Source organism: Hypanus sabinus, chromosome 22, assembly GCF_030144855.1.
Source record: "Hypanus sabinus isolate sHypSab1 chromosome 22, sHypSab1.hap1, whole genome shotgun sequence".
Classification (NCBI taxonomy): domain Eukaryota; kingdom Metazoa; phylum Chordata; class Chondrichthyes; order Myliobatiformes; family Dasyatidae; genus Hypanus; species Hypanus sabinus.
The window spans coordinates 41105729-41133502 of NC_082727.1; the positions used below are offsets into that span (position 1 = coordinate 41105729).

The 27774-nt window shown below is 38.5% G+C and overlaps 1 protein-coding gene across 11 annotated transcripts in view; it reads right to left on the minus strand.

The window, feature by feature from the left end:
- marchf5 (membrane-associated ring finger (C3HC4) 5) overlaps positions 1-27774 on the minus strand; it is an 88804-nt gene that overhangs the window by 11267 nt on the left and 49763 nt on the right. For 8 of the 11 annotated variants that reach the window (XR_009507458.1, XR_009507460.1, XR_009507461.1 and 5 more), the window contains exons 3-6: positions 15746-15876; positions 14460-14643; positions 11139-11305; positions 7316-7443 (exon numbers count right to left, since the gene is read on the minus strand). Coding sequence is in view for 3 of the 11 variants with exons in the window: in XM_059947605.1 (XP_059803588.1) it covers positions 7330-7443; positions 11139-11305; positions 14460-14643; positions 15746-15876; positions 23431-23521 (687 nt within the window). In the remaining 8 variants the exon portion in view is untranslated. Of the gene's footprint in view, positions 1-5290; positions 9044-11138; positions 11306-14459; positions 14644-15745; positions 15877-23430; positions 23571-27774 lie in introns of those variants that run through there. The other 3 variants (XM_059947605.1, XM_059947602.1, XM_059947604.1) reach the window with 3 other exon arrangements.

The window sequence follows — 27774 nt, forward strand, 5'->3', positions numbered from 1 at the left end:
CAACTAACTGCTAAATCCTTGGCTCTTTCATTCCTGTTTTGCTCTTGTAAGATTTCATACATGATTAGTTCTGCTAGGTCATAGGTGTCAAACTCAAGGCCCGCAGGCCATATCCGGCCCGGTGTACAATTATATCCGGCCCGCGAGATCATTTTAGATAGATCTATTATTTTAATTATTAATGGCCCGGCGATATGAAGCCTATGATTGTAAGTTAATACCAATCATAAAAAAAATGCTTGCTCAGCAGTCTTCTTCATAAGAAACGGAATTTGTGAAGTGAAACACTTTGTAGTTAAAGCAGAGACTGAGACACATGAGAACAGGCTGAAAAAACGGAGGCAATGAAAGCTGCGTTCACACGCGCCCGACTGATCTGGCCCGCATGAAGCTGCATTTTGCCCAATCCGGCCCATGACCTAAAATGAGTTTGACACCCCTGTGCTAGGTCGATAACATCACTACAAAAGATACGCAAAATGTTGGTGGAACACAGCAGGCCAGGCAGCATCTATAAGGAGAAACACTGTCAACGTTTCGGGCCGAGACCCTTCGTCAGGACTAACTGAAGGGAAAGACAGTCGACAGTGCTTCTCCTTATAGATGCTGCCTGGCCTGCTGTGTTCCACCAGAATTTTGTGTGTGTTTGAATTTCCAGCATCTGCAGATTTCCTCATGTTTGCTCTTTAAATTTACTACAAGAAATTCTTTGTTGAATGCTTAGGAATGAGGACTTTGAGGAACTGGCACAGAACAAGAGGCCTGGGGGAAATCAGTCATAATTGAATGACAGGGTAAGCTTGAATAGTCTACTCCTGTTCCTGTTTCCTTATGCTAACCTCTCTCCTAAATCCTGAAGCCCAAATCTGGGCATAATACACCAGTGATTTGCAAAGACTTTTTAAGGCTTCCTTGACCAAGGTCTCCATTTACAATGTCAAATATTTTGCATAAAAATAGTTTGTATTGCAGGGTGTACTCTCGAATTACAAAGTAAACAACAGATACAGTACAGACTGTCTGCATTAAGTAAATTTTGAACATTATGAATGTTTTAAGACTCCTTATGAATATTTTACAACTGCCTTCAGGAGAGGTGGATACCATAGTTAAGATGCACATGTGTGAAATATTGAATTAAAATACATTAATAGCTCTAGCATCTTGAAAAATGGATACATCACCAGGACAACACATACAGAAGACTGTCATAGAGGTTCTGATCAACTCTTATAGGACGGTCCCAGAAGACTGGAGGACAGCTACCTTATGTTGTTTAAAAAGTAAAAAAAGGATGAACCAAGCAAGTAGTTATAGGCCAGCTAGTTAAACTGGTAATAACAAATATTTGAAATTGATTCCAAAGGACAGTCTAAACCTTCATTTAAAAAGGCACATATTAACATAGAATAGTACTGCACAGGAACAGGCCAATATTGTGCCAAGCTAATGAAATTGGTAATGAAGTATCCACTAAACTATTCCCTTCTGGCTACACATGTCCATATCCTTCCACTTCATGCACATTCATGTGCCTATCAAAGAGTCCCTAAAGGGTTTGCCTCCACCATCACCCCACACAGTGCATGCTAGGCTCCCACCACATTCTGTATAAACAAACTTATCCCGTTACTGTAAAAGCGTACTCTTTGGTACAAAGCATTTCAAACCTGTGAAAAAGATACTGGCTGTCTATCCACGTCGCTCATGGTCTTATAAACCTCTATCAGCTCACTCCCCCAGCCTCTGCCATTCTGGAGCAAACAACCCAAGTTTGTTCAAATTCTGCATATAGCATACACCCTCTAATCCCAGCAGCACCTTGGTAAAACTCTTCTGCAATTTCTCCAAAGCCTCCAAGTACTTCCTATAATGGGACAACCAGAGCTGAATGTCAAACTTCAGATTCAGCCTTACTAGTTTCATAAAAATGCAACGTAACTTCTTGTATCTTGAACTCAACTACTGTATTAAAATTAGCATGCATTATGCCTTTCTTTACCACCCATCAACTGGAGTGAACTTGGACCCCAAGATCATTTTACTCATCAATGCTATTTTGAGTCTTGCTATTAACAGTGTATTATTGCTTTACATTTGAACCAGGGTTAGCATGGACACAATAAATAGAAAGTCAAGACTAACTAATCATTGATGTTTTAGGAGTTAATAAAGAGGATCATCGTGGATAGTAAGTTTTATGTCATCTACATCGATTTTTAGCAAGTGCAGGTCCCCATCCGTTTGGATTAGCAACGTCTCCTCCAGGATTTCCAGCAGCACAGGTGAACCACAAGATGAGAACTTAGCCCCCTGCTCTCCTTACTTTACACTTATGACTGTGAGGCTAAGCATAGCTTCAGTACCATATTCAAGTTTGCTGAGGACACCACTGGCATGAGCCGATCAAAGGTGCTGGTGAATCAACCAGTGTGCAAATGGCAACTGTGAAAATATAAAAAGAAATAAGTAATAATAAATAAATAAGCAATTAATATTGTGAACTAGTCCTTCAAAGTGAGTCCATAGGTTGTGGGAATGTTTCAATGATGGGGCAAGTGAAGTTATTCCCTTTGGTTCAAGAGAGTGATGGTTGAGGTTGATTTAGAATCTGGATGAATGGGGCCACAGCAACAACTTCTTACTCAATGTCAGCAAGACCAAGGAGCTGATTATTGACTTCAGGAGGATGAAGTCAATAATCAGCTCCATGAGCCTGTCCTGATCAGTGGATCAGAGGCGATGAGGGTCAGCAATCATGGCAGTGCCTCTACTTCCTCAGGAGTTTGCAAAGATTCAGCATGACATCCAAAACTTTGATAAACTTCTCTGATGTGTGGTGGAGACTGGCTGCATCGCAACCTGGTATGGAAACACCAATGCCTTGAATGGAAAATCCTACAAAAAGTAGTGGATATGGTCCAGTCCATCATGGGTAAAGCCCTTCCCACCATTGATTATATCTACATGAAGCATTGTCACAGAAAAGCAGCATCCATTATCAGTGACCTGCTAGAATAACTTTTGGGTTTAGCACATTTACATTTAGCAAATGACTTTGGCTACTAGCCTTCACATCTGAATATGTATTGTGGATTCAACTTGGAATGCAGCTCTGAACAATGGGTTCCTGAAAGCTGTGAATCCCAGACCTGACAATACTGATTAAAATTCATTTGGAAGTCTGTGGTGTGTTTGCAAATCAGAAGGTGTGAAGTTTCTGTGTAGTTTCAAAGAAAGCATTGTCCATACTTAGTAAATATGGAATTGTTCTTTAATGTTTTGCACATAAAATACCAAAGTGTCATTTAAAGTAAAATTGGATAGGTATATGGACAGGAAAGGAATGGAGGGTTGCAGGCCAGTGGGACTAGGTGAGTGCAAGCGTTGGCATGGACTAGAAGGGCCGAGATGGCCTGTTTCTGTGCTGTAATTGTTATATGGTTATAAAACCCACGTTGGGCCAGCGGACCTTTTGACCAAAAGAGTCTGCATTTGATACCTGCTATACCTTGTTTTGTCGAATAAAGAAGCTGCTTTGTGTCTACTAGTACTTTTTTCTAGTAGCTTTACACAACAACCCCCACCACCCAAGACATGCTCTCTTCTTACTTCTGCCACCAGGGAAGTGGTATGAAAGCCTCAGGACTCACACCACCAGGTTCAAGAACAGTTATTACCCCTCAACCATCAGTATCTTGAACCAAAGGAGATAACTTCACTTGCCCCATCACTGAAATACTCCCACAACCTAAGGTCTCACTTTCAAGGACTGTTCAGCTCACATTCTCAATATTAATTGCTTATTTATATTTATTACTTTTCTTTTTATATTTTTACAGTTTGTTGCCTTTTGCACACTGGTTGATCATCCAAGTTGATGTGGTCTTTCAATGATTCTTTTATGGATTTATTGAGTATGCCCACAAGAAAATTCAATGAATCCAGGGTTGTATATGGTGACATATATATGCACTTTGATAATAAATTTATCCTGAACTTCCACATGTAGTTGATCATGAACTCAGATGTAACCAGGGTTGAAAGAAAAGTGGCAAATTGGCTTTATAACAGGGAGCAAAGAGTAATGATTGATAGGTGTTTTGATGACCAGAAGGGTTTTATCATTACGGACTCATGAGGTCCCGTATTCAGTCTTTCACTTGGGCCTAAAGAGAGAGGACAAACTAAACAAGTTTGAAGATTTTATAATAATTTGCTGTATCATTGGCAGTGGAGGAAAGCTTTACACAATAAGAAGGTATAGATGATCCAGACAGTTCAGTATTAAATCCAACATTTGGAATTCAATGCAATTGAGTACAAGATAATGCAAGAAGGCACAAGGCAGCAGGAAAATATACAATATTTATTACTAGGGAAGAACAAAAAATCTTTAAAAAGAAAAGCCAAGTAGATGTTAAGGATGTTTTACAGGATGCTTTACTCTATCAGCCAAGCAAAAGAATACAAGGGTAAGGATATTATACTTCAACCGTATACACACAGCTCACTTACTATACATACGGAACTGTTTAAGTGAAAAGGTGTGACTGCATTAGTGAAGCTGCATTAAATTCCCACAGCTGTATGTAGCTTTGAGGAAATAGTGGATATAGACCTGTTTTCTTTGGAACAGAAGAATCTTATATAAAATTTTGAAGGCCCAACACTATTGGAAAAGACTTTTCCCTTAGCAGGGGAGCAAAGATATAAAGTAATTGGCAGAAGGATCAGGGGAGAAAGAAGAGTGGCCAAGAACAGGCCAAGAATTCCTGTTAGTCAAAAATCAACAGCCTGCAGGGCTGCAGACCCACTGCCACAAGTTAGTCTCTGATTGGGAAGTTCTTTTTTTGACCAAGGGATCTAATGGCTTGCATTTAAGTAATACATTTCTATGACTTCAAACGTTTCAAAGGTACATTTAATGTCAGAGAAATGTATACAATATACATCCCGAAATTCTTTCTCTTTGCAGATATCCAAGAGAACAGAGGAGTGCCCCAAAGAATAAATGACAGTTAAATGTTAGAACCCCAGAAGTCCCCCCAACTCTTCCCTCCCACACATAAGTAGCAGCAAAGCAACAACCATCCCCCCACCAGCAAAATGAGCATCTATTTGTAATGAGAAAAGAAATGATAAATTAGCAGTTATGAAAGGTGGAGCAATAATTTACATCAAGATTAAGGTACCTTTTATCTTAAAGGGAACTGATGTGAAGTACTTCTGTGAGGTCAAATCGTTTATATATTGTCAAATTACTATTTCATAAACAGGGACAAATAAAGCCGTTCAATACAATACTTTATTACATCAAATAGCTCTACATCAAGAAACGAAATTAAAATTTGCAACTAGTAATTGACACTATACAGGCAATAATACACTAACTGGCTGTTGAACACAACAATCTCTTAGTAATATATTAGGCACAAAAAAAAGGAATCACTTTTACACTCAAATATAGGGGAAGACCATCTTAGACGATGAATGTGCATTAACAGCATATTTGTGAATTTTCTCTTAAATGATTCCAATGTTTTGGATTAATTACTAGCTTTAATCCCCAAAATACAAGTCTGTTTCTTGTAACACAGCCACTGTTGGACTTGTGCCCTTCTCCTCCACAAGTTGCATGGACTTCTTTTTAAAGACACAATTCTTCTGGATTTTAAAACCTAAATTTGATTACTAATTGCTACTGGATTTCACCTCTTTCTTTAGCTGCTTCTCTTTATCTCCTTCATTATCCCAAACTCATCATAGCATAGACGATGTTAAATAATTTCACCTTATAAAGAACTTGACACTATCAATTTGTCTTATACTAAATCCCATTCCTCTATCCCTGAGCTAATCATTTTTAGTGCCTCAGCACTTGGGAATTGCTTTGTTCTGTCTTGCACAAGTTTAAATCTGATTTTGTATCCACCATCCTTAACTGTTGTCTCCTTATTTGAACATCAGCTTTAGAGAACCTTTACTGTATTACAATTATTTATTCCTGAACTCTTCTTATTTATTATATCTCCCCATCTTAAAATTTCTTATTCTTTACCTTTTCCCAATTCCTATATAAAAATATTGGAAATATTCAGCAGGTCTGGAGGCAGCAGTAGAGAGAGAAATAGAGTGAAGTCTTCAGTTCAATTACCTTTCAACAACTCTCAACATTTTAACAATTTCCAAAGATGAGTGGTGGGGGGGGGGGGGGGAGGTAGAATTGACTTGGGTTCAGTTGTTTATGTAAAACAGATGCACACAGACTGAAATGAACAATTTCTATGCTGTATTATTATACTTTAACGGCTGTTCCCGTCTAGTCCTCAACTATGAATCATAATGATGTTAAAACCCTAAAGAAAATTTATATTATGACAAAAATATTATCCATAAAACTGTACATTATCATGGAAAAGAAAACATTTTTATTATAAATGGTTTATTTATCATATGTTTTGGCCAATGAAATCTACAGATTAATAGGGAATACTGTACAATCAATACATGTTCAAACAACTTCACTGTTACGGTAAGCTTACAAACAGATTTTACTGTTTTGCCACAATTGAAGACAGTAAAAGAAAATGTTGCAAAATGCAGCATATTGTTGGTGGTAGCTGTTGAAATGGGGGGAAAGGTTTGGAGCAAACAGAACCCAATTTAACTTGTTTCATCAATAATATGCAAAGGAAAACAAAGGAAAACATTTTCAACAAAGATTCAAAAGTAACAATACAAAATGTCCAGGAGATCATGTTTAGAACCAGAGACTACCTTAAAAATTGTCCTCAGCTGGTACAAAATTGAATAAATTATTTGTCAACCACGAAAATGCCATTAAATAATGTACTTATCTTGGTGTATGTAGATGTAGCGTAATTACTATATAAGAGAAACATTATTTAGCTGGGTTTTAATAAAGGAAAGATTGCAAAGAATGTACAGCTATGGTTTATTTAAAGGAAATAAAGCAGAATGAATACAATAGACATCTTACAATTTTTGAAAATAAACTGTACAGTCAGCAAAAGTTAAAATGCAAGGGTCTGAAAACTAACATTTGCTGCTTGGCCAAAAAGGTTATTCTAGATACAATACTAATTAAATATTTATGCCGCTAATGCATTCTCGGTTTCAATGATCACTGATAGCACTTGCTGCCAGTTTTAACCAAATGAAAGTGCTTTATTTTGCTCCTAAAAATGTGTAATTAGTCTGCACCAGCAGCATACCCACAATATCATAAAACAAAAGAATGGAACTGATAATGCTCAACTGCTAGGTAAGAATGATAGCACGTTAATCATACTTCAGTCAGACATCTCATGCTTCCTCTTCTGGAAAATTTAATATCTTGCGGTGGGCCTGACGCAAATACTGTTGCTGCTTGAAGTACACTTTAAAAGCCCCTTTGATAGCTACAAAGGCAATACCACCCTGTTAAATGAACAGACAAGAATAGTCAAAGTATTATCATGTTCCAAATAAGCTCTCTCTATTTCTGATGCTTTATAATTTAGTTAGTAATCTGCAAAAGCAAGAGGAGCATGTTCCTTCTGACTTTTCAGTCTTTAGATGATAGTTTAAAGTTCTGCATGCAACAAAACGATCAGAATAAGTTAAGGAACACGTAGTTCCAAATCCCTAATTTAAAAAAACCACATATTAGCAAGTCCGTAATTTGATATAAGAATCTGAACAAGATGATCTTTTCTATAGGTAGAACTGTGGGTTTGGTGTTAGCCAATAAATATTCAGTTAATTTGGTGTTTGCCAATAAATATTCAGTTAATTTGCTGTTTGTATTCTTGGTGAGTCAGAACACCATTTATAAAATGCAAATGCAGGTTTTTAATTTTTCTGGGGTTTTATGCTAATCAAAAGGGAAGCACGCAAACATTAGAGAACAGACTTCCTCCTTCACCTCAATTCTTATAGACACTCATGTTCAAGTCAAATATTTCCTGACCTAACATTTCTTACTTTCAATAGACTGCCACCAGCAGATCATCATTTTGAATACTCTACCCCTCTGCACCAATCTGGGATATTATAATGCATCAGTTACATTTGTGCCTGTGAAGGCTGAAGCTGAACTTGACTAAGTTCAACCCATACATAAAAAAAGTTCAAGTCTATAGAACACTGAGATCTATTTAATCTCCAAACAAGATCACACACAAACTTTTAGGAGCAACATATCTTTGAACCCTCCTCCCTAATTAACTGATGAGAACGCTGAGTGAGTAGCATGGTGGCACTAAAGGTAATGCAGTTGTCTCAGTTCCAGCAACATGTGTTCACTTCTAGCTTTCAATGCTGCTTAAATTTACACGTTATCCCTGTCAACACATAGGTCTCCCTCAGATGCTCCAAAGTCCTACATACCAAAGATGTGCTAGGTGGTTAGCTTAAATGCTTAATTTAAATTAGCCCCAGTGCAGGAAGTGGGAAGTTAATTGGGGAGAAAATTCAGCAAAATAATGGGGGAAATGTGATATTCCAAGAATGGCACAGGTTTCTTATCCAGATGGATTCCTCCTATGGTGTAAGGAAACATGAACTTGGAAGTATTAATGTTAACATTTCAAGTCAAGGTGTTCATTGTTATCCTGGTTCAATCCAAAGGTAGAATCTCTGGTGCCAATCAGGACATCAAGCATCAGAATATAGGTATATACTCAATATAAATCTTAATTCTATTTGAAACAAGATACTTGTTCATAATTTTTAAATCAATAAATGCTCCGTCAATTCATTCAAAAGATTATAAGAGAAAATATAATCCATAATCACTTTGAAATACATTTCTGGAGTTGTTAAATCTCTTCCTGTGCAAAATGAAGCCATTTATTCCATACCATGAATAAATGGCTTCTCTCCCAAGGAAGAGCCATTTATTCAATGTATAATCTATACTCCTTAACCTATTAAAATTAATATGGACATACCTTATTTAATCCGTACAATATATCTGCATTCCTTTCATTTATACTGGTCATCTTACCTGGATGCTCGGCTAGGCTTAATCTGAAAACTATCACATAAAGTTCATTTTTCTATGATATTCATGATTAGTGCAAATAGCAAGACATCTAGAACACACTACAGTAGATGTCAAAGGTCTCACAAGGATAAAACCTTGCACATTTACAAGTAATTTTGGCTTTAACTGCCCAAGACCCTTTTCATTCTAATTTTCTACTACACAATTTATTTCACAAGCTGGATTCTTCTTTAAAAGGTCTGCAAATATTAGCAAATAAATCCACATTAAACCTTCAACCTTACTCTACTTTTAAGTCAGGGTTGTAAATAAGAATCATGCACAGTAGATTAGCATCCTGTTCTCACTGTAGATCCATAATGATTAAATAGCAATTTAGTTACCATATAATGATATTGTATGATGTCATCCTCTCTTATTTCTTCGTAAAGGAAGGTAGTAACTCTAATGTTTAAGGTTGTTATAGCCAGAGGTGGTAATGGGGACAAACTTCTACTACCTATTAAATGCTCCCAATGGCCTGCATGTAAAATAGCCAAGTCCAGCCCCTGGTAGAATTTTTTCTACTGATAGGAGGGGTAAAGCTGGGCTACTGGCATCTTTAAACCAGTTGCTTTGGTTGGCAACTCATCTTGAAGCAGGAAAACTCTTGATCTCAAAGCTCCCATCATGCTACTATACCCAGTCAAGGGGAAGGCTGTGAAAGTAAACCCCCAGAAAAATTTGGAGCTGGAGTTCCTAAGGCAGCCCTGCACTGGGTTCAATGCAGAATGCCAACTCTTGTGATGCCAGCGGTGTCAAACTGTATCAGTTTCTGTTGTTCCTTTGGATTCTTTAGCTGATTGGAGGGAGGGGGGGCTTACTACATGGGCAATAGCTTGCTCTCCATATCGTACTGAGCTGGCTTGCATATCACATAGACAGCTGGTTCACAACATCTGAGGTTGACCCCAGCTGATGGAGAGCTTTAACTCTAATGTTTAAATGTTCATAATCTTGTTGACGCAACTTGAAAATTGGTGTATCCTTTTTGATAGATGTGCTATGTGTATTTAACTGAATATACATAGCCCATAAAAATCTCTACCTCTTTCCATATGCATCAACATTGAATTGAGAACATTTTAAAATTATAAAAATAAAATTTATAATACAATTGATCAGGACTTTATTCTGGGTAGTAATAAAGTATATGCCATCCTGGATTGGACGATGATACAAAATTATGTACAGCCAGGAAATAAAACTGGGGCCATAAAACTATTTACTTGGATCTAAACAAATTAATTTGCGCTTCAACCATTACTGCTACACTAAATATTGGATTTGGGGTCAACTGAATTTACATTTTGGACTATTTGACCTCACTGGCTTTCCTTCGGTCACCGGAGAACATTCATATTGCCTCCAAGTAATTTCGTGCACCCATCTGACTGACAAAAATGTTAGATACGAATTTCACATTAATCAAAAAGGAAACATCACATCAATCAAAAAGGAAGCATTAATTTTCAAGTGGCCTATGAATATATGATCTCAGGATGTTCCGAAGTGTTTTAATGGTCATGCAGTGGATGTAAAAATTAATCACAATGCAGATAAATGAAGCTGCAAATTTGCATGTTGTAGAATCCAAAGAAAAGCAACAAGATAATCAAGTACTCTGCTTTATATAGAGATAAATGTAGATCAGGATACTAGAAGGAGCATTTTGCTTTCCTTCAACTAAAACACTTTGTTGTCATCTACATCCACCTGTGAAGACAGATATGGCCTAAATTTAATGGCTCATCGAGGAAGTTCGCTTCTTTTCCAGAGCTGAACTTTCTTAGAATAGCCCTGAACCATCAATCCATATATTCCAGACACACCTCCAAAGAGAAAATGCATCCAGTTTTCTGACCCTGAGCTGGCCACCAACCCAACTATAGATAGTTGTATGTTTAGAAACATACATATATCCTTTTTCTGATAATGTTCATGTTAACAACTGAAGTCACTCCATCAGTAAAAATATCTGCAAGGGTTTTGAGCAGATAACGACATATATGGTTTAAAACTTATGCTAACAATTTAATGTGAGAATATGCTTCAAAACAAGCTTAAACTGTTTAATACTGCTCACCAAAATTGTCCTTTGCAAATTTGAGTTGACACTGCTGAACATTAATTTACCAACTATCGTAGCAATTGTAGGAAAAACCAAAGCACCACAAAGAATGCGAGTAGCTGACACATGGTCCGCTAAGGGGCTGGCCTCAGCTGGAACACGAGGAACTGGACAACCTATTCCTGAGAGAATAAAAAAGGAAAAGGATCAGCAAAGTTGCAAAACAGAGTAAACATTTCCTTTTTGTTTTGACAGGAGGACTGAAAGTATGCTACATTACTGGAAAATTACTAAATATCACTACTATGCACTAGATTGTAATGTACAATACAAAGCCAAATGGGCTTCACTGTAAGAAAGCCATGCTATATCATTCTAATATACTAAATTCCATAATCAAAATACTCAGTTATCACAGATTCAAGCAGCACAGAAACCGACCCATCATCCACACCAACCTTTGTCATCTTTCTTTTTTTAAGTCTGCAACATTCGTATCAACAACCCCAGAGATTTTATTACTCACCTACACACTAGTCACAATTTACAAAGCCAATTGAACTACCAACCAATATCTTTAGGATGTAGGGGGGAAACTAGAACACCTAGAGGAAGCTCATGTGGCCACAGGGAGAATGTGCAAACTCCATAGAAGATCAGGGTTGAGTCCAGGTTCCTTGGGAAGTGAAGCAGTGGGCCTGCTAGCACTGTCACTGCATCTGCAGTCCACTTAGTTATTTTTCTTTAAGTCTGCACATTCCACAATGTGATTAATATTTCCATGAAAGCTTTATATTTCCAAATTGCACGTTTTCTAAAAAATTAGTCTATTTTTACTCAATACAGTTTGGGAGTAAAGGTAACCATTTGAAGTGAAGCTAAAACCATCATCAAGATGGCCACTGTTTTACAGGACTCGTGCAGCATGAGCAGGTCCTGTAAAAGAGTGGCCATAAGCCACATGGGGGTTCAGATAAGTGCTTGGCTCTGCTCATCATCAGCTTTTACTTCTTTAGTGTACTGCCATTCAACCAATAGCTTAAAAGGAAAGCATATTGATCAGATTATTATACACAAGTGAAATTAATTCAACATTTAATGTACTGAAGTAAGATCCATCATTTGGCATTAATGGTTGTATGAGATTATTCCAATTTTGCACTAATTAGGCAACAAGACAAAAGGTTACTGCCAATTGCAATTCTCTACTGTGGAGTTATTAAAGAACGCATTTATTTGTAATTTTAAAAAGGCTCTTCACAAATAAAACACACACACACGTATGTATGCATATGACTGCATTTTTCAGGGTGTTCATATTCGACTAAAGACATGACAATTCTCCAACTTCCTTCGCCTCTATTGCACTGGAGGCAGCCTACCTAACCACTACATTCTAAATATTAAGAAATAAGAACTTACACGCTTTTAAAAAAATGATCAAAACTTAATCCTAGGCTTGAATACACACAAAGCTATACTTCATGGAACTTTTATTAAGAGATGATTTGAAAAATAGAAAATCAGGATATTAAAAGGGAACCAAGAGGAAGCTAGAAGAAACTATATTTGTTAGTTGGCAATTCTAGGACTAATTGGGAGAAGGTCAAAAAATTAGGGACAGGCCTTTGGATAAACCTCTAACTTTTGTTAACAAGAATCTAAAACAACCTGAAGCAAAGCTAAGAGTTCAATAATGAATGAGCTAAACTGAATAATGAAATAAGGTACAGAGGCTAAAAAGAATCTTACTACTTCATTTCCAGAATCCATGTTAAAAAGAAGGGGGAAAAAAAGACTTGTATAGCTCTTGGATATTATAAAGACTTAAGAGAATAGTTAAACAGAGGACACAGCCTCAGAATAGGAGGGTGTCTTTTTAAAATAGAGATGAGGAGGATTTTCTTCAGCCAGAGTGGTGAATCTGTGGAATTCTTTGCCACAGGCAGCTGTGGAAGCCAAGTCTTCATGTACATTTAAGGCAGAGGTTGATAGATTCTTGATTGGTCAGGGCATGGATACGGGGTGAGGGGTGGTGGGGAAGGTAGGGGATTGGAGCTGAGAGGAAAAGTGATAAGGCATGATGAAATGGCAGAGCAGACTTGATGGGCCAAATGGCCTAAGTCTGCTTCTAAGTCTATGGTCTTAATCTTTGAAGCCTACTTACCATTATTGTGAAAATAAAGTTGCAGATATGGCATTAATAGGTAATATGGAGTATCAAAGCAATAGCAGAAAATGACATGCTCCTATGCCCTTTTCAACAACACCGTCAGGACGTAGATGCATATTATTTTCTGCTAGTGTTTTAAATTCCTCCAGTTTTTACATTTATTAGATGTGTCTGGAATGTCTGGATATACAAAATTAGGAATGGAACAGAAACAGTAGCTGATTTCCTGTGTTTATTAATCCTCCTTGTATGCTGATGCAGTGTAACAGCAGTGAAAATCAAACAGCAGCAGCCTATCAATTTTTCTTTCATACCAAATGATGCAAAGTAATTCTGTCAAATATTAAATGTATAAACTTAAGTAGTTGGATAATACTCTCTCCACTGAGAAATTTGTGGTTTGAACATTGGTAACCCAGCAGTCTTTCACCTAACCTTTGTGGATCAAATATTTACCATGCTAAATGATTCACAAGACATGGCTTCATTAGAGGCTGACTGCAGCTGAATGTTTGGGATCATATTAAGGACCTTGCATTAGGAGTACAGAGGCCCTGTGCAAGAACAGCAGAAGTAGACCACCTCTCAAATACCCACAACTCACCCTTTCAAACCACTCAAGCTACCACAGAACTCGCGCAAGCTGAGTGGCTCCAAATCATCCCTTTGATCCCAAGGGCTGTCTAAGAAACACCTTGCTGACATTTCACCTTCAGTAGAAAATACTCGTAGCCATTTATTTAATGTGAACCAGAATTCTTTTATTTTACTGCTTAAAGATCAGTCACACTTTCTAATAATGAAGGCACACAATGCTACACAAAAGAATATACAGTAAATATATAAAAAAGTGTTTTTTGCACATATTTGTGAAGCACATCACAATGCACAGGAATATTGTGCATTCAGTTCAAAATTGTATTAACTTAGGAACCGGTTTTCTGGATGTAATTATCCCCACAAGAATCAGAGGAAAAAGGAATGAAAGGTTAGTGCTTATATCCATAACAAATAGGCAATATTGGAAATTTATGTTAATATTTTTAAGTAAGATTTGATGAGAATTTTTTAATAACTAGGAGAGATGAGTAATTTTTGATTTAGGTGGTTACAAAGCTTAATCACATTGCTTGGAAACACACTGCTAAATGCTTTTAAATTACCTGGAAATATACTATTTAAAATCTGCAACTTATTGGAGTATTTTCGCCAGAGTCTCAGAACGTAGTCTTCCCAACGAATCATCTTGCCCAAAATAAGCATAACTGGAATGGTTGGAAGTCCAATTAAGAGGAATAGTGGGTCAGCTCTCTCCATGACATCTAGACCTTCTTTATGTCCTACAACCTGAATGCAAAAGCCCACAGCATCCATTATGACAATTTAGTTGATAATTACAAACACTGAGATTGTTGACATTGACTATGTGACAGTAATTCAAAGGTCTACAACAGTAATCCTTATTTAGATATACTTTATATTTCACAAGTCCACTCAAACAGTTTCAATTTTACATATAACTGTATCCACGAGAATAAAAGTAAAAGTTAAACAGCTGACAGAATGCGTAAGTGACTTATTTGCTTCCGGTGCAATTTCCACTGTATTGGTGAGACCTGATGTAGATTGGGGAACCAGTTCGTCAAGTACCTTTGCTTTGTCTGCAACAAAAGGTGAGAATTTCCATTGGCCACCAATTTTGACTTCCCATTCCATTCAGACAGGTCTCTTCTACTGACATGATGAGGAGACACTCAGGTTGGAGGACCACCATCACATTTTCAGTATGGGCAGCCTCAAACCTGATGATACAAACATCAATTTCTCTAAACTAGTAATTTCACCCCATTTCTCATTTAGCTTCCCCTTTCATCCCTTTTCTCCTCACTTGCCCATCACCTCCCTCTGGTGCCTCTTTTTCTTCCCCTTTTTCCATCGCCCACTTTCACTTGTCAGATTCCTTCTTCAGCTCTTTATCTCTTCCAACCATCACCTCCCAGCTTCTTACTTCACTCCCTCTTCCCCACCCACCCTCTTTCCCTTTCTCCTGGCTTTACCACTTGTCAGCTTGTACTCCTTCCCTTCCCCATACCTCCTTATTCTAGTTTCTTCCCCTTAGCAATGAAGGGTCTCATCCCGAAATATTGACTGCTTATGTCCCTCCATAGATGCAGCCTGACTTGCTGAGCTCTTCCAGCATTTTATCTGTGTAACATGAACAGTGACCTTTCTCCTCAATGTTTAGAACTTAATTTGCCATACAGACGATAAATCTGTATCTACCATGTGTATTAATACAGAATGAGATGAAACTTTTGCAGACAGTAATAGTGCCCAAAGGACTTATTTACCTTAAGTTCAAACCTAATTTGCAATCAGATATCAACAACTATTGACATGCAATTAACCGAGGGGCTTTCTTAGTTACTTGCAACTGACTCCATTTTACCTGCATAACAGTCACAGCTCCGTAGGTGACTGCAGTCCAGTAGATAGAACCCACCATGATTCCAGCTGCTGCAAATGGGCATGCTTTTGAGATTAGACGGTCTGCAAGATCCAATACATAAACAACAGGACCTAAAAAAAGTAAAAAAAAACAAGTTTGAGAAAGTATACAAGAATATTAATTTGTATTAAACAATAATAATAAAATCTTTGATCCTAAATGATCAGAATTAATATCATGGACACATCATGAAATTTGTTGATTGTGGCAGCAGTACAATGCAACACATAATAGAGAAAACATGAAGCAATGAGATACTGTTTATGGGGGAAGTGGTTAATGTCCATTCAGAAATTGGATAGCAGCAGGGAAGAAGCTGCTCCTGAATTGTGGAGTGTGTGCCTTCAGGCTTCTATACCTCCACCAACTCAAAGCAGTCCTACAAGTACCCTGTCAATACCTCCGTGGTCCTCACTACTGGTGCTACAGTCTTCTGTCTCTGCCTATATGCAGAGAGTAGAAATATAACCAGGTGATCAGACTTTCCAAAGTATGGGCGTGGGATGGCACTGTAAGCGTTCTTGATGGTGGTTTAACAGTGCTCCAGTGTGTTGGCTCCTTTGATACAAAAGTAATTTGTTGGTAATAGAGATTTTTTTTCTAAAGCTGGTCTGGTTAAAATCCATCAAAATGATAGGAAGGCATCAGGATGCCACATTTCATGCCTGTTTATTATGTTGCTGAGTTCAACTGGAGTCTGACACAGGCATGTACACCACTACCAAGATGATGGCTAAAATCTCCCGTGGCGGATAAAATGGCTGGCACTTGATTGCAAAATGTTTTAGGTTGGGTAAGCAGAGCAGGGACAGCACTGCAATGTTTGTACGCAAGGAGATGATCATAAAGCATACTCCACCTCCTCTGCCTTTGAAAGGCTCAGCAGTCATATCTTGGTGGTGCATTGTGATTCTGTCATGCTGTATTGCTACATCTGGAATGGTGGGTGGGGGGGAACATGCAAGTCTCCGTAAAAATACAAAAGTTTTAATGTTCCTCTGGTACAGCAATCTAGCTGAGATCTTCAATGTTATTTATCAGAGACTACACTTGCCAGCAAGATGGTTGGTATTGGGAGTCAGAAGTTACATTTCCATAGATGAACTTTTAAACCAGAGCGGCATCCTCTTTTCTGCTGTCTTAAAAGGGGAAGTATGCCAGTGACCATTCGAATTCCATCGACTTTGAGTAGAGAGATATTTTTTTTAAAAATTGTCTTAAAACAATGTTTCCTTTACTTCAGACATTCTGGCCAAATGAAAAGACAATGTTCTAAATGTACTAATTTTAGCCCAACTGTTAAGGACACAGCTGCTGATAATTAATAAACATTGAATAGGCTTGTAGAAAATTTCCACTGTAATCATAGATGATTTGCCTTGACTTGATTGGCAAAGTGTAATAATTGAAAGAGCAATGATTCAACTACAGAGGCAGGCTTGTAAACAGATTTTGTGGTTGTAATAACAGTATGACTATGAGTATTTGTCATCACTACATTGTGAGCCTGACAATAACCTCCAGATTTCTACACAAATACTGTTTAATACAGAAACCTTGAAGCTGCTGTTTGTGAGTCGGTGTGCCTTCATTTGCTGCACTCAATACGACATCAGCCAACAGAATCAAGAAAGGTCACCAAAATAGATTTAAATTAAAATTATTTAAATTAGACCTGCTTTATTCTCTCACTTCCAATTATCTCAAAATAAGGCACATGTACTTTTAAAAAAAATATCTTTCAGCTTCTGCCCAAATCATTGTGTAAAGTTAACAGGAGTCCAGATAAAGGTTCTCAACCACCAACTGCCTATTTCCCCTCCTTTTTTAGGCTATTTCACCTCCAAAAGCCAATTGCAAGAGAGTACATTCCACAACCCCAATAACAGAAAGCTATTTCAGAACAGGTATATTATCAACCAAATTTCTTTTCCCTTCCCAATATGGTACAGTGTCTGAGTAGAGATTCAACTGGGAACTACTTCTGAATCTGGAAAGGGTGAGTGCACAAGGACAGTCTTCTGCAACAGGGTCTATCCCTGACAGTACACAAATAAAGAGATGGGCCTGAAGCAGTCCTTTAAACAGGTGGTTCCTGGGGTCCATGCTGAGGATCAAGGCTCAAGAGTCGAATCGGAAGTCAGGAAATTAAGGCCCATGGCCAGAGCCCTGAATTAACGAATCACTGTGAGTCTGCTGGAGAAATCAAAGCCCGATAGTCTATGGGCCCAAGTTCAAGTCCACTAAAGGCTGGAGGCCAAAAAATGACTGCCTACGTATGTGCAGGTGGGAGGGAGGAACATGGCTTGTTTTGCTGCTTGTTGTGTTCTGTGTTGTTTTGCCAAGCAGTGTGGCCATGCTAGATTGGTGCCAGGATTCATGGTGACACTTGCAGGTCAGAATCAGAATCAGGTTTTATTACCACTGGCATGTGACGTGAAATTTGTCAACTTGGCAGCAGCAGTTCAATGAGATACATAATGTAGCAGAGAGAAAAAATAATAAATAAAATTATACAAAATTAAACATAATAAACAAGTAAATCAATTACGTATATTGAATAGATATTAAAAATGCATAAAAACAGAAATACTGTATATTAAAAAAAGTGAGGTGGTGTCCAAAGCTTCAATGAACATTTAGGAATCGGATGGCAGAGGGGAAGAAGCTGTTCCTGAATCACTGATAGTGTGCCTTCAGGCTTCTGTGTCCCCTACCTGATGGGGACAGTGAGAAAAGGGCATGCCCTGGGTGCTGGAGGTCCTTAATGGACGCTGCTTTTCTGAGACACCGCTCCCTAAAGATTTTCTGAGTACTTTGTAGGCTAGTGCCCAAGATGGAGCTGACTAGATTTATAACCCTCTGCAGCTTCTTTCGTTCCTGTGCAGTAGCCCCTCCATACCAGACAGTGATGCAGCCTGTCCGAATGCTCTCCAGGGTGCAACTATAGAAGTTTTTGAGTGCATTTGTTGTCATGCCAAATCTCTTCAAGCTCCTAATAAAGTATAGCTGCTGCTTTGCCTTCTTTCGGACCAGGTTAGATCCTCAGAGATCTTGACACCCAGGAACTTGAAGCTGCTCACTCTCTCTACTATGAGGATAGGTATGTGTTCCTTCGTCTTACCCTTCCTGAAGTCCACAATCAGCTCTTTCGTTTTACTGACGTTGAGTGCCAGGTTGTTGCTGTGGCACCATTCCACTAGTTGGCATATCTCACTCCTGTACGCCCCCTCATTACCTTCCGAGATTCTACCAACAATGGTTGTATAGTCAGCAAATTTGTAGATGGTATTTGAGCTATGCCTAGCCACACAGTCATGTGTATACAGAGAGTAGAGCAGTGGGCTAAGCACACACCCCTGAGGTGTGCCAGTGTTGATTGCCAGAGAGCAGGATAAGTTATCACCGATCCACACAGACTGCGGTCTTCTGGTTAGGAAGTCGAGGATCCGTTGTTAACACAAACAACGCATTTCACTGTATGTTTCAATGTACATGTGATAAATAAACTTGAGTTTTGAACATATCATTGACTGTACAAATTTGCTAGTTCCGTTCTGCCCCCCCATAAAATAATAAAAACATGTTATAAAATAATACCTAATTTTCAAAAAATTTTTATTGAGATATAGCGTGGAATAAGCCCTTTGAGCTATGCCACCCCGCAATCTCCCAATTTAATCTAAGCCTAACCACAGGACAATTTACAATGACCAATTGCCCTATCAACTGTTAGGTCTTTGGTCTATGGGAGAAAACAGGAGCACCCAGAGGAAACCCATTAGGTCCTGTGGAGAACATACAAACTCCTTACAGGCAATGGCTGGGGTAGAACCTGGGTCGCCTGTACTGTAAAGCATTGTGCTAACTACTTCACTACCGTGTCAGAAACTGGTGCTGAGACCACTTCTGTTCATCATGCAACAAGGGGGACTTATTAGTTGGTTTTCTGGTTGGAGTAGAAGTCAGTGAAGGTGGTTGTGAAAGGATACAAAGGGGTATAAATCAACTGGGAAGTTGGGTGAAATAGTGGCAGATGGAATTTAATCCAGACAAGTCAGACATATATTTTAGGATGTCAAATACTAAAAGGACAAATGCGATAAATGCCACTTTGTATGCTTGCCATCAAAGATCAAGGTCATGAATATAACAGGATGTCATGTTGCAGCCTGACCAATGTTTTGTACAGTTGCACTTGCTGTGATGTATACAGCATCATGACATATGGCAGAGATAATAAACCTGATTCTGATAGTTCTGGTCATCACACTACAGCAGGGCTTCTTAACCTGGCTTAATGGCATCGGTCCATGGCATAAAAAAGGTTGGGAACCCCTGCACTGCAGGAAGGAGGTGGTAGCATTTAAAAAAAAGAGTACAGAAGAGATTCATCAGCATGTTGCTTAGAATAGAGGTCTTTACTGAAAAGCAGATATCAGATAGTCTGGATTTGTTCTCACTGGGACGTAGAAAGCTGATGGTGAAATTATGAGGGCACAGATGATCAGAGTTACTTTCCTTAGGTAGGACAGGAAGCTGGAGGGTGCAGGTTTAACAGAAGGGAGAAATTTACAGACACACAGCAGGTAGTGGTTACATGGTAAAACTGCTAGAGGAAGAGGTGCAGGCAGAAACAACTACATTTAAAAGGCATTTGAATAGACACTTGGATAAGAAAGGAGGGACATGGACTTCACGATGGGCCAAAGGGCCCATTTCTGTGCTGTGCGACTACTTCATTTCAGTACACTCAAAGAAAACAAATTGATGAGATCCACAAAAGGAATTAACTTCCCAGATAACTAAAAAGAGCATTGTAATAGCTCTAAATGTAAAAAGGCTAAAGCTTCACAAAATTAGAGACTGGGTGGAGTTTGAAGGGATCTAGGTGATCTTATGCAATGGTCACTGAAATCCAACACGCAAGTACACCAAGAGAATAGGAAGTTAAGTACTGTAGTTTGTTGGCCTTCAATATTCCCCTGCAACACAGATTCACTGGTCTGGTTCAGGGATTGTGGGGTTCCTACATCAAGAAAGGTTGAATAAATGAGGCCTGTAGTAGTTTATAAGAATGAGAACACATTACCATTACTGTAAAACCCACAAATTCTCAGAAGGATCAATAGACTAGGATGTACACCTAGCTAAGGAGTGCAGAATCTGAAAATGTGACTCCAAACAAGTAGACAATGAAAGACTACACCAAGGAGTTATGTAGTACATGAACTTCTGAATTCCTCTAGCTGGAGATCTGTGAAAGCTCAGTTGTTGAACTCAAAACAGAGATTAATGAATTTTTAAGTAATTAGGGATTCAAAGGATAACGGGAATAGTGTAGAAAAACAGCAAGGGATACAATGATCTTGATCAACAGCCGAAGGGACAGATGGCTTACTTTTGTTACTATTTCTTGTTCTTTAAAAAAAAACATGTTTTTGCAGAATGATAGAGTATCAGCCTGAAACATTGACTCTTATTTGCCTGCCACAGACACTGCATGACCTGCTGAGATCCCCCCCAGCATTTAATGAATTTGTACTATTCGTTGACTAATGTTGTCCACTTACACAAAAAAAAACGTGTTTACACTATTTTGTTACGTTGAGCCTTCAGGGCTAAATTTGAAACTTGTGAAGCTGCCTAATCGAGATTCAGTAGCAGGATGAAAGACCTACATTAGAACTAAAAAGTGACTGGCAAATAATATTATTCATGCATTAGGAAAAACAATCTCAGCAGAATAGGAGAAATTCTGAAACTTCTGTGCAGAGGGAAGAAGTTCTTCCCCAGCCAAGCTTCAGACCACGTTCCTTAACTAGGTTTCAGTAAATGCTTCTATCAACATCATGCAAGTTCTGTCATTTGTATTAACTAAATATTACAACAAAAGAAAATATGCATGAGGTTATATGTAGGAATTGGAGAATCAGGTATTAACTTTTAAGACAAAGGAGCATCTAAACTCAATGAATTAAATAATTGTGTGCCCAATTGACTGAAATGTGCCAAAGTGATAAAAACTATTACAGATTCATGCACTGCAGGTCTTCTCGAGTAAGATGCACGCATATTTTTGAAAGCGCCATTTGTTATTTAAGGAGAAGGCAACCAGGATAGACAGTAAATGGAAATTTTCCCATATGGATTTCATTCTAAAAATAAAAATGAAAATACAGCTGGGCAAGTACTCAAGTTTGGACAAAACCTTAAAAGCAAAGCAGCAACATAGAAGTTCACAACTTTTGCTAACAGCTGATCGAAACATCCAAGCTCAATCTTGGTAACTTGACCTTCGCTTTCAATGCCAAGGACATTTAATAGCACTGAAATCATTTGCCTAATTTTTGCGTGTATATTCAGCTAAAAAAATACATTTTGTGGAACAATCAAAAGGTGAGGAAGAAAAATCTATTTTGCTTAAGACAGGCATATGGCACCAGATTTAAGTGCACTAACAAGTTATGCAACAGAAGTGCCAACACTGAGCTTTTGATCTCAGTAGAGCCCTTTGGAGTCAGCTGCTATTTTCCACATAGGGAAAAATATCAGAAGGCAAGTCAAACCATCTACTGGCAAATGGTTAGGACCTGACTGGCTAGCTATCTTCTGAGTATGGAATGATAAACACCATGTCAGCCGAAAGTTCACAGAATGTTGGATTAAAATAAACATGCTATACTGAAGATTCATTCCCTAAGCAATGATTACACAGGCAGAAGTAATAACACATTGAAAACACAACTGATCATATAAGTGCGTGTCTCAAAAAATCAAGCTCGCTCTGGAGGAACATTAACAGCTCAATGGCACTTAAACTTGATAAGGTCACATTTCCTGCATTTGTTATTTCAGTAGAAGTTAATGATTTTTAAAAACCAAATAAATAAAGAATGACGGGTCAGCTCACAGTCATTGCTTCTGGACATTCAGTACACTAATTACTTAGGAAAATATGGTCATGTCTTAAATTTGGTTGGTATTTCGCAGGCAAGTTAAGAGCAAGTGGGGAACAGAAAACAAAAAGTTACAAAGAAACATGAAATTAAAAAGCTGACAGTTCTTGTTCCATTGGATGTTACACTGACTTTCCAGCACATCCAAGTCACATGTGCACTTGAACTTTAAGGAGCTAAAAATAACCTTGCTCCATACAAAAGGGGCATTTTGAAATTACATGCAGTGTAAATGATTTAGCTCAGGCCAGCAGGGGTCAGAAAGAGCAGCCGAAGCTAATATTGAATATTTTCTTCTTTTATAGCATAAATGCTAAAAACAGCAGATTTGTAAATACATTCTGACCATTAAGTTCTCATTAGAAACATAATGTGCAGAGAAAAAATAGAATCACATTTATGCCACCATAAAACAGAACCGTACAAGTTTTTTTTCAGAAGTTGCAAATATAAAATATATATATTATAATTTTTAATATATAAAATATTAAAACATATATATATATGTTTTAAGAATATGGGTATTAATTTTCTGTATAGATATTTTTGTACAAACAAATCATTGCAGGTAGATGGATATTGGAAATAGACATTGTGTACAGGAATCCAACTTATTTTATCTTGATATATGTTGCTGCATTATACCATCAAAGTGACTCTACCTACCTGGAATCCATCCAATTTGTTGCCTTTTCTTCAACAAGAATAAAAATTCCTGACATACATTTCCTTTGATCAACCTGAACTGGTGTCCCATGCTCCATTTTAATGAAGCGTCTGAGATTTACGCGATCAATGTCACTTAATACTTTACACAGGTCTATGAAAGTTCCTTTTCAGTTAATTACTTACAAAGATGAAAGGACAATTTTCCCCAAGCATTTTCATAAAAAAATTTGCAAGTACTAACATGCTGATCGCCTCGACTGTGAAAGTACCGTTAGGTTAAATTAAATCGTTGCTGTTAGGCTCCTGCCATTAACTGTATACTTTCCCCTTACATTTGACCTCTCAAAATGCAGTACCTCACAATCACAGTAGAAAGCACGTTTTGGGAATCTGATGTTAAGCAGGTAGTAACATAGTTAGCTTATGTCTATTAAAGTTCAAAGTACAAAGTACATACAGTCGGCCCTCCTTATCTGCGAGGGATTGGTTCCGGGACCCCTCGTGGATACCAAAATTTGCGGATGCTCAAATCCCTTATTCAACCTGTCTCAATGTGCTGGTTCTTAGGACCCTGCGGAACCCCAGACCTTATTTAACCTGTCTCATTGCGGTGGACATTAGGACCTGGCGCCAGAGCTCTAAATGCGCAGTGTTTCTGTTCATGAAAATAAAGTGGAAATAATAAAGTGATTAGAAAGAGGTGAAACGCCATCGGACGTCAGTCAATGATCGGAACAATTTTAACGGATAAAGTGAGAAAGGCTCTGCCCCGATGATAGCTACAATTATTACTAAGCAACGCAGTGGTTTAATTATTAGGTTTTGGGGTTTTGAGTTTTTGATCCTCCACATCAACCCGGCATGATGAGTGCGCACTCAAAAGTGGTCTGTCACTGGCTCACACTCGGGAATGGTTCCCAAGCCTGGCGCTGAAACATATGTTCTTAAGTGTTTTATATGCATAGAAAGGTAAAATATATACCATATACTAAGACAAATGTCTGACTAACTGACGCTTAATAATACTGGATGTACCTGTTCCGACTTACTTAGTAAGAGAACTTCTGATTTTTTTTCGATCCCGATCCATGATAACCCATGCATATCTTCCCATATACTTTAAATCATCTCTGGATTACATATAATACCTAATACAATGTAAATGCTATGTAAAATGGTTGTTATATTGCATTGTTTAGGGAAGAATGACAAGAAAAAAAAGTCTGTACATGCTCGAACAACAAGTGCTAGAAGAGCACTTCAGGGTTTTTGCGATTCACGGTTGGATGAATTCGCGGATAAGGAGAGCTGACAGTATATATCATTATATGCAACCATAAGATTCATTTCCTTGCAGGCATACACAGTAAATAAAGGAAATAAAATAGAATCTATGAAAGAATGCACTCCACAGGACAGACAAACAACTAATGTGGAAAAGGCAATAAATTGTACAAATACAAAAGATAATAATCAAAAACAAACAATAAACATTTCAAAGTACATGAATGAAGAGCCCTTAAAAGTGAATCCATAGGATGTGGGAACAGTTCAGTGATGGAGTGAGTGAAGTTGAAAGATGTTATCCTCTCTGATTCAAGAGCCTGTTGGCTGAGGGGTATTAAGTGACCCTGAAACTGATAGTGTGGGTCCTGAGATTCCTGTACTTTCTTCCTGATGGCAGCAGCAAGAAGAGAGCATGGCCTGGATGGTAGGGTCTTCTATGATCCATCAATCTCCCTCCTACATGTTGATTTTTCACCACCTTTGATTTGGCCAACAAATGTGCTGTTGTCTGCAAACTTAAATATGGTATTACAGCTGTGCTTAGCCTCACAGTCAGAAGTATAAAGCAAGTAGAGCAGGGGGCTAAACACACAGCCTTGTAGTGTACCTGTGTTGGAGTTTGTGTAGGAGATGACTTTGCCAATCTGAACTGACTGGGGTTTGCAAGTGAGAAAAACGAGAATCCAACTGCACAAGGAGATACTGAAGCCAAGTTCTTGAAGCTTATTGATTGCTTTTGAGGGGATAATAGCATTGAGTGATGAGCTGTGGTCAATGAAGAACATTCTGATGTATGCTTTTTTGCTGTCCAGATGTGCAGGATTGAGTTTACCATGCTCTTCTTAGGCACCAGAAAAGAAGAAGCCCATATGAAGCTGGTGGATACCTCAACCATAGCTCAATACTATCAAGACTACCAAAGTGAGAGGGTTCAGGATATTGGAGAGCATTCCAGACAGTTGATCAGCACAGATCTTTAGTACACACCCAGGTACCCCATCTGGGCTGGATGCTTTCTGTGGATTCACCCTCCTGAAGGATGCTCTCTGGTCGGTCTCAGAGACTGAAATCACAGGGTCATCGGGGGACATGGGTGGTTTGTGAAAGTTGCTCCACATTTTGACGGTCAAAGCGAGCATAGAAGGCATTGAGTTCATCTGGGAGCAAAGTCTTATTTGTCAGCTATGTTGGTTGGCTTCACTTTGTAAGAGCTGATAGCATTCAAGCTGTACTACAGCTGTCAAAAATCATTCAGTGATTCACGTTTGGTCCAGAATTGCTACTTCACATGAGATAGGTTTCTGGTGATTGTACCTGGACCTTTTCTATCTTACTTGGTTGCCAGACCTGAACACCACTGATCTGGCTCTCAGCAGATTGCAGATGTGATGTTTCATTCACGGCTTCTGGTTGGGGAAGAATGAATGATTTTGTGAAGACATACTCATCTACAACTGTTTTTATAAAGCTTGTGACAACCATGGTTGCATTCATTCAGATCCTCTGATTAGCCCTTAAACACAGCCCAGTCTATTGACTGATGCAATCCTGTAGCCACTCCTCTGCTTCTCACAACCACCTCTTTGCTGTCCTCATCTCTGGAGCCTTGCTCTTTAGCCCCTGCCCACATGTAGAAGGACAGCCTAGTGATCAGATTTACCAAAATATGCTCAAGGGATGGAATGGTAGGAATTCTTAATTGTAGTGCAACATTGATCGAGTGTGTTGGATCCCTGCTACTACAGGCTATATTATATTTTGATTATAATTGGACAGAGATTTCTCCAAACAAGCCTGATTGAAGTCCCTGACAATGATTTGAAAGCTATCAGAGTAAGCAGCTTCTTGTCTGCTGATGGCAGCATTTGATATTTTGAGTGCCTGTTTAACATCTGCTTTTGGCTGTATATAAACTGTGGTTGGGATAATGAAGGACAGTTCTCTTTGACAAGTAGAAAATGGTAGGCACTTAATTGCTAGATGTTCCATCCAGGTCTGGGGAACAAAGCTGGGAGAAGACTGCTGCATCCAAATGCCCACAAAGAGTTAGGTCCCCAGCTTTTGTCTTCTCCGAATCAGTAGTCTGGTCCATCCTGTGTATTGAGAAGCCCTCAAGTCTTACTGATGTAGTCGGAGAGTCTGGAATGAGCCATGTCTTCATGAAACACAAATTTCTCAACAATTTTTCACTTCCCCCTGACACAGCAATCTTGCCCTCAAGTCCTCAGTCTTGTTCTCTAGTGACTCTACATTTGCTAACAAGATCCAAGATCTCTTAAGTATATAGAAGGATAGAAATAATTGTTACTTAACAGAACCCAATCTCTCAGAGGTTTGAAATCAGGTTTTTAATTTCTTTCCTCATGGTAGGAGGCCTCTTTGTAAAACACTGAAACTCAGATATGTCTCCCTTCTTGAAGATGGTTGTGATTATGGGGCTTCTGAGCTCCCTTGGCGTAACTTCTTCCCAGAAGTCCAAGTAACGACTGTGCATTTTTGTTAGGTCCTTTCAAGCAAATTTTAGAATTTCAGGACGAATCAGCTCCTTGAGGCCCTGTCCTTTTTCATCTATCATGTGGCCTTGTCAACTTCATGTTGATCTTGGGATGCAGGGAGACCAGAGCCAATCCTGCGTTATGAAGTGGAGTCAAGGAGATTTTAACTCAAATGTTGGGTTTTGGCTGAAGTGATCAACCGAGTAGGTACTGGGGGTCTCTTAGTCTGCGATAAGCTTTTTGCCAAGCTTGGTTTTCGAGAGGTGGGGCCATGTGCGTCTGTGCCCTAGATAGTTTTGACAGATGCTGAAGAGCTGACATATTACGTAGCTGCCGTATCTCCTCTGTTCTATCTATCTGCCATCTATTCTTTAGATTAGGTCTTATTATGGTGTAGAATTTTCCTTACTTCCTTGACGCACAATGAAGTTTCCAAACTACATTCATGTTTGAAATTAATTATAGTTCATTCTCATCAAACTAGTCCTGTATTCTCTGATAGAGATGCTGAGTTCCTTTATAGGTGTTAATTATGTAGCCTTTAGGACCCTTTGTGGCC